Source organism: Myotis nattereri, assembly GCF_964212035.1.
Source record: "Myotis nattereri genome assembly, chromosome: 3".
NCBI classification, from domain to species: domain Eukaryota; kingdom Metazoa; phylum Chordata; class Mammalia; order Chiroptera; family Vespertilionidae; genus Myotis; species Myotis nattereri.
In genome coordinates this window covers 145,176,759-145,190,463 of record NC_138077.1, presented here as the reverse complement: position 1 = coordinate 145,190,463, position 13,705 = coordinate 145,176,759, and the positions used below count along the sequence as shown (strand labels likewise).

At 42.3% G+C, this 13,705-nt stretch overlaps 1 protein-coding gene across 4 annotated transcripts in view; it reads left to right on the top strand.

The window, feature by feature from the left end:
• Positions 1 to 13,705, top strand: part of CCDC18 (coiled-coil domain containing 18) — a 125,982-nt gene that overhangs the window by 92,505 nt on the left and 19,772 nt on the right. For all 4 annotated transcript variants that reach the window (XM_081087751.1, XM_081087750.1, XM_081087749.1 and 1 more), the window contains one exon: positions 3,430 to 3,567. In XM_081087751.1, the coding sequence (XP_080943877.1) occupies positions 3,430 to 3,567 (138 nt within the window). The remainder of the gene's footprint in view (positions 1 to 3,429; positions 3,568 to 13,705) is intronic.

The window sequence follows — 13,705 nt, the reverse complement described above, 5'->3', positions numbered from 1 at the left end:
GCAGCTGATCAATGATTCTCTCTCATCATTGATGTTTCTATCTCTCTTCCTCTCCCTCTCTGAAATCAATAAAAACAATTTTTTTAAAAATATATCCTCAGGTGAAGATTAATAACAATAAAAAATGTTTAAAATGTTAAATTTTATGTTATTTAAAAGAAAAAAATGTTATACTTAGCATAGCTTTTTTAAAAATATATTTTTTTTATTGATTTCAGAGAGGAAGGGAGAGGGAGAGAGAGATGGAAACATCAATGATGAGGGAAAATCATTGATCAGCTGCTTCCTGCATACCTCCTACTGGGGATCGAGCCCACAATCCGGGCATGTGCCCTTGAGCGAAATCAAACCCGAGACCCTTTGGTCTGCAGGCCGATGCTCTATCCACTGAGCCAAACCAGCTAGGGCAGCATAGCTTTTTAATGTAGCTAGGAAGTTCCTCAGAATTGAGTTTTGGCCAATCTAATTAGTTTTTAATAAATTGAGTTATTAAAGCACTTTTAGACCTTCAAGTGAGTTTAAGCTAACACTTTTTTTTTAAGATTGTTTTTTTTTTTTTCCAGAGATAGAGAAAGGGAGAGGGGCAGAGAAAGAGAGAGAGAAACATTGATGTGAGAGCAGAACATTGATTGGCTGCCTCCTTCTCACCTGGGTCAAGCCCGGGCAAGTGCCCTGACTGGGAATCAAACCAGCAACCTTTCAGTGCACAGGACAATGCCCAACCAACTGAGCCACACCAGCCAGGGATAAGCTATTACTTTAAAGGCAAAATAAAGCTAATAAATCTTTATTGAGTGGAAGATTTTATATTTGTAGCCACTCCTATAAGTGAAAACTGATTATTTAAATATATGACTATTATGAAACCTGCAATCCTGAACACTTGGGGAGGTATTGTGCTTTTAAAAAGCAAGAACAGCCCTAGCTGGTTTGGCTCAGTGGATAGAACGTTGGCTCATGGACTGAAGAGTCCTGGGTTCAATTCTGGCCAAGGGCACATACTTCGGTTTCAGGCTCTATCCCTGTCCCTGGTTGGGGCACGTGAGGGAGGCAACCAATCCATGTGTCCCTCTCACATTGATGTTTCTCTCTCTGTTTCTTCCTCTCCCTTTCACTCTGAAATTAGCCTACTATATTTAGTCAAACATTTAATTAATGCCTTGGCAGGGCCAACTAAATGATTCCTAAAAATCAATGGAAAAATATCCTTGGGTGAGGATTAACCAAAAAAATTAAATAAATAAATAAAATAAAAAGCAAGAACACTAGCCCTGGCTGGTGTGGCTTAGTTGGTTGGGCATTGTCCCATGCACCATAACAGTTGTTGGTTCGATTCCCAGTCAGGGCACATGCCCGGATTGTGGGCTCCATGTCCTGTGAGGGACATGCAGGAGGCAGCTGATGGATGTTTCTCTCTCATCCATGTTTCTAACTCTCTACCCCTCTCCCCTCCTCTCTGTAAAAAATCAATAAAATATATTTAAAAAAACAGTGAGTGAATGTGGGAAATTATTTAAAATGTCAATCTAAAATATTATATTTTAACCCCAAACTCTAAATATGCATTCATATGTTAATCTTTAATGTGGGACCAAATCTTGGTTCTTTGTGTATGGGTAGGATTATTTGATTAGAATGCTACCTGGTCTTTCTTCCTTCCATAAATCATACTCATTCCATCAAAAGAGGTGGGGAACATTTTTTTTGCCCATGTCCCCATTTGGATATTTATAACTTCATTCCAGGGCCATACAAAATTATCAACTTAAAAATTAGCCTGCTATATTTGGTCAAACATTTAATTAAAACTTTGTTAGGGCCAGACCAAATGATTTTGTTGGCATTATACAGGTCCCATGGGCCTGACGTTCCCCACCCCTCAGTAGTTTCCAATTCAAAGTGAAAGAAGAGGCAGAGGAAGACAAATGCCATATAATTTCACTTATATATGGAATCTAAAGAACAAAATAAATGAACAGACAAAACAAAAACAGACTTATAGATACAGAGAACAAACTGATGGTTGCCAGATGGAAGAGAGGTTGGGGAGCTCTGTGAAAAAAGGTGAAGGGATTAAGAAGTACAAATTGGTAGTTACCAAATAGTTGCAGGAATGTAAAGTACAGCATAAGGAATATAGTCAATAATATTGTAATAATCATATATGATTCTGGGTGGGTGTTAGAATTATTGAAAGGATCACTTTGTAAATTAGGTAAATGTCTAACCACTATGCTGCATACCTTAAACTAATGTAAAATAAGATTGAATGTCAACTGTAATTGAAAAATTAAAACAAGAAGACATTAAAAAAACCAAAGTGGAAGAATTAAAAAAAATTTGAAAATTAATTAGAGTATAACATCTCATGTTTTTTATGAGGTTTCCCACAATATTTTACAGCTACTTGACTGCTTCTGTATGGCTAGCAAAAGTCTGTGATTCATTTATTGGGTGCTTTACAGCATGTAACTTAGTTTTCATATAAAAACTTCCCTTTGGCCCGGCTGGTGTGGTCAGTGGTTGAGCGTCAGTCATGAATCAGATGGTCACTTGTTCAGCTCCCAGGCAGGTTGCATGCCTGGGTTGCAGCTTGATCCCCAGTACAAGAGGCAGCCAATCCATGATGTTTCTCTCTCATCGATGTTTCTATCTCTCTATCCCTCTCCCTACCTCTCTCTCTCTCTCAAATCAATAAAAACATATTTCAAAACAAAAAAAAGAGTTTTTCTTTTGCACATATATTTCATCATTCTTCATAATGTGTAATAAAATTACATATTACAGTCACAAGCACAAGTAGCATAAATAGGTTTGGATAATTACACAACTGACTCTTGATAAGCAAATAGCACTTCTGGTAAACAAAATTGCATGGGCCTACTTAGGAATAGGCTATTTTCGGCCTAGCTGGTTTGACTCAGTGGATAGAGCATTGGCCGGTGGACCAAAGGGTCCCGGGTTCGATTCCAGTCAAGGGCACATGCCCGGATTGTGGGCTCGATCCCCAGTAGGGGGTGTGCATGAAGCAGCCAATCAATGATGCTCTCTGACAGTTGGTATTTCTCTCTTTCCCTCTCCCTTCCTCTCTGAAATCAACTTTATATATATATATATATATATATATATATATATATATATAAAGAGTAAACTATTTTCTGCCAAAGTTCAGCTTACTGTGGTTATTAGTTTGTTTTACAGAAAGCATTGATTTGTGAACTTATAATATTGAACAATATACTAATGTACTCCCATTAGTAGTCTTTTAAATGTATAGATTTTAAAGTCTACCATCTAATAAGTTAACTTAGTATATGAGTGTTTATAATGTTAAAAGATTAAAGTACTTCCATAAATGGAGAGGATTTGCTTAGCTATAGTAGCTAGATAGACAAATTATATAACCTTTACTAATATGTCATTTTTAAGGAAGCTCATGGAAACCATTTAGCTGAAGAATTGGGGGCCTCTCAAGTACGTGAAGCTCATTTAGAAGCAAGAATGCAAGCAGAAGTCAAGAAATTATCAGCAGAACTAGAATCTCTCAAAGAAGCTTACCATATGGAGGTAAAGAACATTTTAATTTGTTTCATTACTCCCTGCAGAAATGGGTTGACCTATCTGGACATAAATATAAGTCTAGCTCTTAAGTGTTCATAATAGAATAATAGGTTGTGGTTTTATTTCTGGTAGCCTAAACATACAACTTTGACTTCATATCCAGTGAGCTATATGCTGTGAGGTTAAGAGCTTGAATTCTTGAGCCAGGTACCTGGTTACAAATCTCAGCGCATCACTTAGCACTTATGTGACCTTGGGCAATTAATACCTCAGTCTAAAATGAATAAAATAATAGCATCTATCTCATAGAGCTGTGTAGAGGATTAAATGAATTAATATAATTAAAGTTCTTATACCAAAGCATGGTTCATCATCATCATTATTGGTTATAAGATAGCACTTACCAAAACTAACTGGTGTATTTAAAAATCCAATAGAAGCAATTTAATGTGATGTGAATCTATAATGCTTTGTAATTTCCAACATTTGTTCTGATATTAAGTTAGATGGAGAAGCAATACCAGAACCTGATACTTTGCTTTTTAGCTGTTAGTATGTCTGAGCTTTTATAAAAATAGGCAGTATTACCAATTAGAAGAGCATTTCTTGTCTTTTTAAAAACTACATCTGAAGATGTTATCTAAAATGTATGTGCAAAATCTAAATAAAATACTTGTGAAGTTCTAATAAGGCATTTTTCTAATGACAAAACTTGCAAATACATTTATATCAAACACCTTTCAAAGCAGTGTAGGCAAATGCCTGTACTTGCTGCCTCCCACAACCACATCACAATTACAACTAAAATACAGAACAACTATCATCCAGAACCACAGGAAAGCTGGCTGAGTGGAAGTACTACAACTAGAGAAGTAAAGAAGAAAGCACACTGAGACTGGTAGGAGGTGCGGAGGCACGGCCTGGTCCAGCACCCATGTGTGCCGCTTTTATAATCGGGAGGGAGGTCACCTCTGCAGAGGGTGCTCGGAGGAGCTAGGGGTTCCAGCCCCACACCAGACGCCCAACCCAGGATCCAGAGCTGGAAAAAGAAATTCCTACGGGCAGGAAGAACTATGGACTGTAAAAACCAGTGCAGATTGGGGCTGAGTGACACACGGGCTGCTGGAAACCCAGCTGCTCCTCTTAAAAGGCCGGCACCACGAACTGAACTTACAAGCTCCCACTTCCTCTGAGCACCAGTGCCAGGTGTAAGAAGGTGATCCCCCAAATTTAGGGGTCTTGGTAGAACACAAAACATACTCGGGAGCCAGGCAGCAAAGCTAATTACTTTACTTTACGTAGAAGGGTACGCAACACATGGTCTGGAAGCACACACACACTGAGCAGGTGGTCTGCTCGGCTTTATAATCCCTGACGCATGTCACTTGTCCCTCTTGATTGGAGCTCAGGCGCACAGTCTTTCACGATTGACTAATTCGAAGGGAGGGGTTGGCCTTGTGGTTTCAAGATGGAGCTCCAAGTCATGTGGCCTGCATGGCGGCTGTCTAAACTGTTCTTTGGCAGAAAAGATGACTTGTTTATTCTCACACAGATGAGGGCCTGGGAGATCCAGACACATAGGAGGAGAAACTGGACTGTCTGGCATCGGGGCAGGAACACGAGGGCGGCTTTATTCCAAATGGAGGTGCTCATAGTGGTCATTATTCCTGCGCTGAGAACTCCCCAGTGCAGGGCTAACTGGAAGCCATTGCTGTTTGTTCTGCCCTGATGATTCCTGAGACCCCGCCCCACCCAATTTACAACCCCACCCAAGCTGTGAGCAGCAGCCTTTGCATATGAATGGCTTGTCCTTTCTCAGCCTAAAACATGTCAAACAAGTTGCAACTAGGTCAAAGAGCCCCAAAGCTATCAATAAAAGGCCCAAGACCCAGCACCAGCACCAGCCTGCCTTGCTTCACAGCTGTGCCTCGTCTGGCACTTCCAAACCTGATACTAAGAGGTGGAATCTGCAGATCTCTCTGTAGCTCCTGCTGGGTGGCCCCGGGCAGTGACTGACTTTGCATCTCCCTGGAGAACCAAGACCCAGTGTACCCAGTGGTCAGTGTGAGACCATACCAGATTACAACTTTTCACATCCATAAGCGACACACTCAAGGGGCAGACTCAGTGAGCACCAAAGCCCCACTGAAGCAAGTCCTGCCCCATAAGGATGTCTCCAGCACAGCAGCTTTCCCACTGTAGTGACAGCTGGACCCCACAGCCAAGTGGCGGGGAGTTCGATTCCTCCCAGTGACACCAACAGCAATCAAGGCTCAACTACAACAAGATTGTGCACACAGCCCACAAGAGGTGCATCAAGAGCATCCATTTCAGCTGACTGGAGAGGCTGAGTCACTGGGCCCTATAGGACATCTACCACACAAAGTCACTCTATCAACTCAAGGAGACTTAGCAGCTACCCAATAAATAGAAACAAACACAGGAAAGCAGCCAAAATGCAGAGACAAAGAAACATGTCACAAATGAAAGAAATGGATGAAAGCAAACTACTGGATATAGAGTTCAAAACCAAAGTTTTAAGGTTACTCAAGAATGTTCTAGAAACCTCCAAGGAACTTAGTGAAATCTTCAAGGATCTTAGTGAGAATGCCAAAAATTGGAAAAGGACCAGTCAGAAATTAAGCATACATTGACTGAAATAAAGAATAATATACAGAGATTCAACAGTAGACTAGAGGATCCCAAGAATCAAGTCAAAGATTTGAAATACAAGGAATCAAAAAACACCCAACCAGAAGAGCAAAAAGAGAAAAGAATCCAAAAATAGGAGGATAGTGTAAGGACCCTCTGGGACAACTTCAAGCATACCAACATCCAAATTATGGGGGTGCCAGAAGAAGAGAGAGAGCAAGATATTGAAAACCTATTTGAAGAAATAATGACAGAAAACTTCCCCTACCTGGTGAAAGAAATAGACTTACAAGTCCAGGAAGCGCAGAGAACCCCAAACAAGAGGAACCCAAAGAGGACCACACCAAGACACATCCTAATTAAAATGCTAAGGACAAAAGACAAAGAGAGAATCTTAAAAGCATTAAGAGAAAAGCAGTTACCTACCTACAAGGGAGTGCCCATATGACGGCTAGCTGATTTCTCAACAGAAACTTTGCAGGCCAGAGGGAGTGGCAAGACATATTCAAAGTGATGAATAGCAAGAACCTACAACCAAGGTTACTCTACCCAGCAAAGCAATCATTCAGAATTGAAGGTCAGATAAAGAGCTTCACAGACAAGAAAAAGCTAAAGGAGTTCATCACCACCAAACCAGTATTACATGAAAGTAGAGGCCCAGTGCATGACATTCATGCACTAGAGGGTGGGGGCATCTCTCAGCCCAGCCTGTGCCCTCCCACAGTCTGGGAGCTCTCAGGGGTTGTTGTAAGCCTGCAGTCAGTCAGACATCCTTAGCGCTGTCTGGAAGCGGGAGAGGCTTCTGCCACCGTTGCTACGCTCCCCAGCCAAGAGGCCGACTTGTAGCTGAGTGGCGCTCCCTCTGTGGGTGTGCACTGACTACCACGGGGCAGCTCCTGCATTGAGCATCTGCCCCCTGGTGGTCAGTGCACGTCATAGCAACTGGTCCTTCCACCGTTTGGTTAATTTGCATATTAGGGTGTTATTATATAGGATGTTGAATGGTATTCTTTAAGAAGAGGAAGAAGATGGCGGCATAGGTAAACACCTGAAATTGCTGCCTCGCACAGCCACTTCAAAAATACAACTGAAAGACAAAACAGACATCATCCATAACCACAGGAAGGCTGGCTGAGTGGAAATTCTACAACTAGAAGGAAAGAGAAAAGCACACTGAGACTCAGAGGAGGTGCGGAAGTAAAGTGCAAGGGTATGGAGGCGCATGTGGAAAGGGCTGGCAACTGAGGACGTGGTTGTCTTTTCAATTGGGAGGGAGACACAAGCTCCCGACTGCTCTGAACTCCAGTTCTGAGCGAGTCTCTGTGGACCCAGACTCATATGGGAAGAAACTGGACTGTCTGGCATCAGGCAGAACACGAGGGCGGCTTTCTCTCAGAGGTGCTTGCAGCAATTACCTTGGGACCCTGAGACCCGGGGCCTCTTAGGGCAGGGCTGAGGATCAGCCATAGCTGTTTGCTCCACCTTGTTGATTCCCTGAGACCCCGCCCCACCCAAGCTGTGCACAGAGGCTTTTGCTTATGAATGGCCTGGCCCTTTGCAATCTAAAATTACCTAACAAACTGCAACTGGGTCAGAGAGAACCAAAACATCAAAAAGAAGGCTCAAGGCCCCACAGCAGCTTGCATTGCTTCACAGCTGGGCCTCATCTGGGCACCTCCAAACCCCAAACAAAGAAGAGGAATCTGCAGATCTCTCCGTAGCTCCTGCTGGGTAGCCTCAGGCAGAGGCTAAATTAGCACCTCCTTAAAGATCCAAGTGCCAGTGTACCCAGTGGTCAGAGTGGGACCATGCAGATTACAACTCCTCAGACCCATAAGGGACACATTCAGGGGGCAGACTCAGTGAGCACCAAAGCCCCACTGAAGCAAGTCTTGCCCCATAAGGGTGTCTCCAGCACAGAAGTTCTTCCACCATAGACACAGCTGATTCTCACAGCCAATTGGCCTGGAGGTCAATTCCTCCCAGTGATATCTACAACAATCAAGGCTTAACTACAACAAGACTTGTGCACACAGCTCACAAAGGGGTGCACCAAGAGTGTCCACCTTAGGTAATTGGGGAGGCTGAGCCACTGGGCCCTATAGGACACCTAGCACAGAAAACCACTCTATCAACACAGGTAAGCAGCAAAAATGTGGAGACAAAGAAGCAGGTCACAAATGAAAGAAATGGAGGCAAGCAAACTACTGGATATAGAGTTCAAAACCACGGTTATAAGGTTTTTTAAGAACTTTCTAGAAACTGCCAATAAATTTAGTGAGACCCTCAATAGATCTAGTGATACCCTCGAGGATATAAAAAAGGACCAACTAGCCCTAACCGGTTTGGCTCAGTGGATAGAGCGTCGGCCTGCGGACTGAAAGTTCCCAGGTTCGATTCCAGTCAAGGGCATGTACCTTGGTTGTGGGCACATCCCCAGTGGGGAGTATGCAGGAGGCAGCTGATCGATGTTTCTCTCTCATCGATGTTTCTAACTATCCCTCTCCCTTCCTCTCTGTAAAAAATCAATAAAATATATTTTAAAAAATAAATAAATAAATAAGGACCAACTAGAAATTAAGCATACACTGACTGTAATAAAGAATATTATACAGGGATCCAAAAGCAGACTAGAGGATCGCAAGAATCAAGTCAAAGATTTGAAATACGAAGAAGCAAAATACACCCAACCGGAAAAGCAAAAAGAAAAATGAATCCAAAAATATGAAGATAGTGTAAGGACCCTCTGGGACAACTTCAAGCCTACCAACATCCGAATTATGGGGGTGCCAGAAGAAGAGAGAGAGCAAGATACTGAAAACCTATTTGAAGAAATAATGACAGAAAACTTCCCCTACCTGGTGAAAGAAATAGACTTACAAGTCCAGGAAGCGCAGAGAACCCCAATCAAAAGGAACCCAAAGAGGATCACACCAAGACACATCCTAATTAAAATGCCAAGAGCAAAAGACAAAGAGAGAATATTAAAAGCAGCAAGAGAAAAACAGTTAGTTACCTACAAGGGAGTACCCATATAACTGTCAGCTGATTTCTCAACAGAAACTATGCAGACCAGAAGGGAGTGGCAAGAAATATTCAAAGCGATGAATAGGAAGAACCTACAACCAAGATTACTCTACCCAGCAAAGCTATCATTCAGAATTGAAGGTCAGATAAAGAGCTTCACAGATAAGAAAAAGCTAAAGGAGTTCATCACCACCAAACCAGTATTATATGAAATGCTGAAAGGTATTCTTTAAGAAGAGGAAGAAGAAGAAAAAGGTAAAGATAAAAATTATGAACAAATACATATCTATCAACAAGTGAATCTAAAAATCAAGTGAAAAAATAAAAATAAAGTGAATAAAATATTTGATGAACAGAATAAACGGGTGAATATAATAGAATCAGGGGCATAGAAAGGGAGTGGACTGACAATTCTCAGGGTAAAAAGGGTGTGGGGGGTGTGGGAAGAGACTGGAAAAAAATCTTACACCTATGGATCAGGACACTGGGTGAGGGGGTGGGGTTAAGGGCAGCGGGTTCAGTGGGAACCGGGTGGAGGGGACCTATAGGGGGAAAAAAGAGGAACAATTGTAATAATCTGAACAATAAAAATTTAATTAAAAAAAAGAGGAAGAAGAAAAAGTTAAGGATAAAAAATATGAACAACAAAGTGGCAACAAATACATATCTATCAACAATTGAACCAAAAAAATCAAAAGCATAAAAAAATCTGATGAACAGAATAAACTGGTGAATGGAATAGAATAAGGGTCATGGAGATGGAACAGGCTGGTGATTCTCAAAGGGAAGGGGGTGGGGGAGGGTGGGGGAAGAGATTAGACAAAGATCTTGTATGTATGTATGCATTACTTATGGACACAGACAATAGGATGGTGAGGGCCTGTGGCAGGGTAGGAACTGGGTGGAAGGGAGCTGTGGGGGGGGGGGGGGAGAGTGACCTCTGTAATCTCAACAATAAAGATTCATTAAAAAATAAATAAATAAAAACAATGCACCATAATAAAAAAGGTGTTTGATAACATCTTTGTGAAGGATTGGTTAGGTTGTGGTCACTGTGTCTTGCTTAAATGCATTTAAATTCAGATCCCTTTGAAAACATTGTGTCTGCCAAACAAAACATATTTGTAACTCCAAGAGATTACAACCTTTAGTCTCTAAAGACAAATGTGAATGCTACTGGATTTAGCATAATTATTTAATTGATATTAACTGCTCAACTTAGTGACCCTCAGTAATAATTAGTCCATCTCAAGTGTTTGCTAGTGCCTATTCATTACACTTATCATATGGTCTCTATTCTGCTTTTATTTTTAACTAGAGGCCCGGTACACAAAATTCATGCACTGGGCGGGGGGGCGGGGGGCGGGGGGTGTCCCTCAGCCCAGCCTGCACCCTCTCCAATCTGGGACCCCTCGGGGGATGTCTGACTGTCGGGTTAGGCCTGATCCCTGTAGGACATCCAAACAGCAGTTGGACATCCCTCACAATCCAGGACTGCTGGCTCCCAACCACTTGCCTGCCTGCCTGCCTGATTGCCCCTAACTGCTGCTGCCTGCCAGCCTGATCACCCCTAACCACTCTCCTGCCTGACTGATCGACGCCTAACTGCTCCCCTGCAGGCCCGATTGCCCCCAACTGCCCTCCCCTGCCGGCCCAGTCTCCCCCAGCTGCCCTCCCCTGCTGGCCCAGCATGGCCATCTTGTGACCACATGGGGGTGGCCATCTTGGGCAAGGGCATGACAGTCAATTTGCATATTACCTCTTTATTATACAGGACTATAGGCTGGATGCACGAAATTCATGCAAGAGTATGCCTTCCTTGCCCTGGCTGCTGGCACCGGCTTCCCTCTGGCACCCGATACCTGGGCTTTCCTCGCAGCCCTGGCTTCGTCCCAAAAGTTGTTTGGTCTGATTAGCATATTGTGCTTTTATTATTATAGATTATCCATTTATTAACTTTTATTTTTGTAAGCAACCTGAAATTATTTATAAGCAGATAGTACATAAAATGAATTATAAAATTTGGTTCTAGTATTGCTTTGGAGAATTTGGTACTAATTTTTTATATGTATGACATAATGACATGTAACACAGGTACCACTATGGGTCATGTCGAGGCCTGCCAAGGGTGAAGTTACTCAGTACAACACTTTTTTGGTCAGGCCCAGAATGCTCGTTCTTGTAAGCCCCATTCAACAGAAGAATGAAAGCACTATATAGAAGCACGATGTTAATAGAAGAGTCCTCTCATTATCTGAACAGACACTACAGTAAAAACAGCTCTCATCTCAAAGAACCCAGCACTTGTATTACAGTATGAGAAATGAGATCTGGGCAGCAGCATTTGATGAACAGTCTTCCAGCTGTACAGTGATTTCTTTGGACCCATTATCTTGCATTTGTAATTAGATTGATCACCTCCCATTTAGAGACTCCCCAAGACTTTGGACACTCTTTCAGTTATCCTTAAAGAAGGACACCCTCTCTAGAGAACCACAGTTTTTATATACTGTGGCGAGCCAGCATGGCCATGGCATACTCAGGCCCAGGGTGCCTTATTTGCCGCACCAGCTCAGCCTGGTTCAGTGACCCCAAAAGGGGGCGGTGAAGGATGGAGAAAAGACAGACAAGAGAGCAAAGCTGGGTCTGGGTGGGATGCTGCTCCCGGATGTAGAGACAGCACCGTGGACTACAAGCCGTGTCTTTATTTTATAGCCAGATTCCATGAGGCAAAGTAAGGGTGTGGTCAAGATGTTTACAACATTCTTGTGGGTTTCGAGCTTCCTCAATTACATGCACCTGAACTCTATCAAGGCCACATCACTCAGACACGTGGGGACATGCGTTCGGACCATAGGTTCAAGCTTACAACATAGCTGTTGGCAATAATTGTGCTGGGAGGGCTCTGCCCTCCAAGCTGGGACTTGCATGTGGCCATGAGAGGACTATGCCCTCTCATTAGTCCAAGGCTTGAACCTGTCCAAAAATTGTAGCCGCTCTCCACAATATACAGTGCACTGGATCTCTTGGAAAGACCAGAATTATGGGTAAAGAATATAATAAATGGCTGAAGGGCTACTGCGAAGCATTTTTCTGTGGCTTGACAGTAAAACTTCTAGAACCAGTTCCTGTCTCTGCAACGGGGTGCTCTTGTAGAGTCATTGATAGCACAAAGAACCTACTAATTCATGCAGGGCATATTCTGAAGTTCTTAAAGAAGACAAAACCTAAAGATGCTTTCGTGGGAATGACAGTGGTTGATTTGCACTCCAGAAACTCCTGGAATTTTGTCTTTGGATAGGCCTCTTTGATAGACGGTGTAGGACATTCAGCTTTGCCAGGTATGACAGCTTTTTATAGCTCATACTATGAAGGCAAAGTGAAGAGCTGCAGAAAACATCTTCAAGTGACTGTTCAACTTTCGTTTTTCTATTTTTTTTGTCTTTTGTTTCTTTTTGTTCAACTTTTGATAACTTACATTCCTGAAGTGACTTGTGTTTTGCTGCTCAATCCTGTAAGTCTTTTGTTGTTGTTGTTAATCCTCACCCGAGGATATTTTTTCCATTGATTCTTAGCGTGGAAGGGAGGGGGAGAGACACATCGATTAGTTGCCTCCCCCATGTGTCTGGACCAAGGCCAGGGATCAATCCTGCAACCATCGTATGTGCCCTTGACCAGAATTGAACCCGCAACCCTTCAGTCCGTGGGTAATCACTGAGCCGGGCTAGGGCTCAATCCTGTAAGTCTTAAACACTGACAGTGGCTTGCATACCTAATGCAAAGCTCCTGCCACTTGAAAGAAGCTGACTAGCACCCCTAAACCTTTACCCTATCTATTTACCCAAGTTGCAGTGTACTATTGGCTTCAACATTATAGAAAGTTACAAAGGGCTGGTGAGATGGATTGATGATGAACCTGCTGACGCACCTGGAGTCACTCTGAAACATAGTCATGAAGATAAGTGAACTTGCCAAAACCTTTAAGCTTTTAAGGAATGGAAAGAGTGGGTAATAAAATGCCATTGCTGTTCTCCAAAGTAAGGAACTTCAAATAGGAGTAATTAAAATAAATACTTGCATGGCTAATAAAAAATAACGTTTTTCTCCTATATATTACTTGACAAAGATTTATTTCTAAAGTGCATTTGGCCCTGACCAGTTTGGCTCAGTGGATAGAGCGTTGGCCTGCGGACTCAAGGGTCCCAGGTTCGATTCCGGTCAAGGGCATGTACCTTGGTTGCAGGCACATCCCCAGTAGGGGGTGTGCAGGAGGCAGCTGATCGATGTTTCTCTCTCATCGATGTTTCTAACTCTCTATCCCTCTCTCTTCCTCTCTGTAAAAAGTCAATAAAATATATAGTTAAAAAAAATAATAAAATAAAGTGCATTTGATTGATTATAAAAATGAGAGAGTATGTCATTAAAATAACAGTTATAAAAAGGGATCAAAAAATTTTTAAGTATT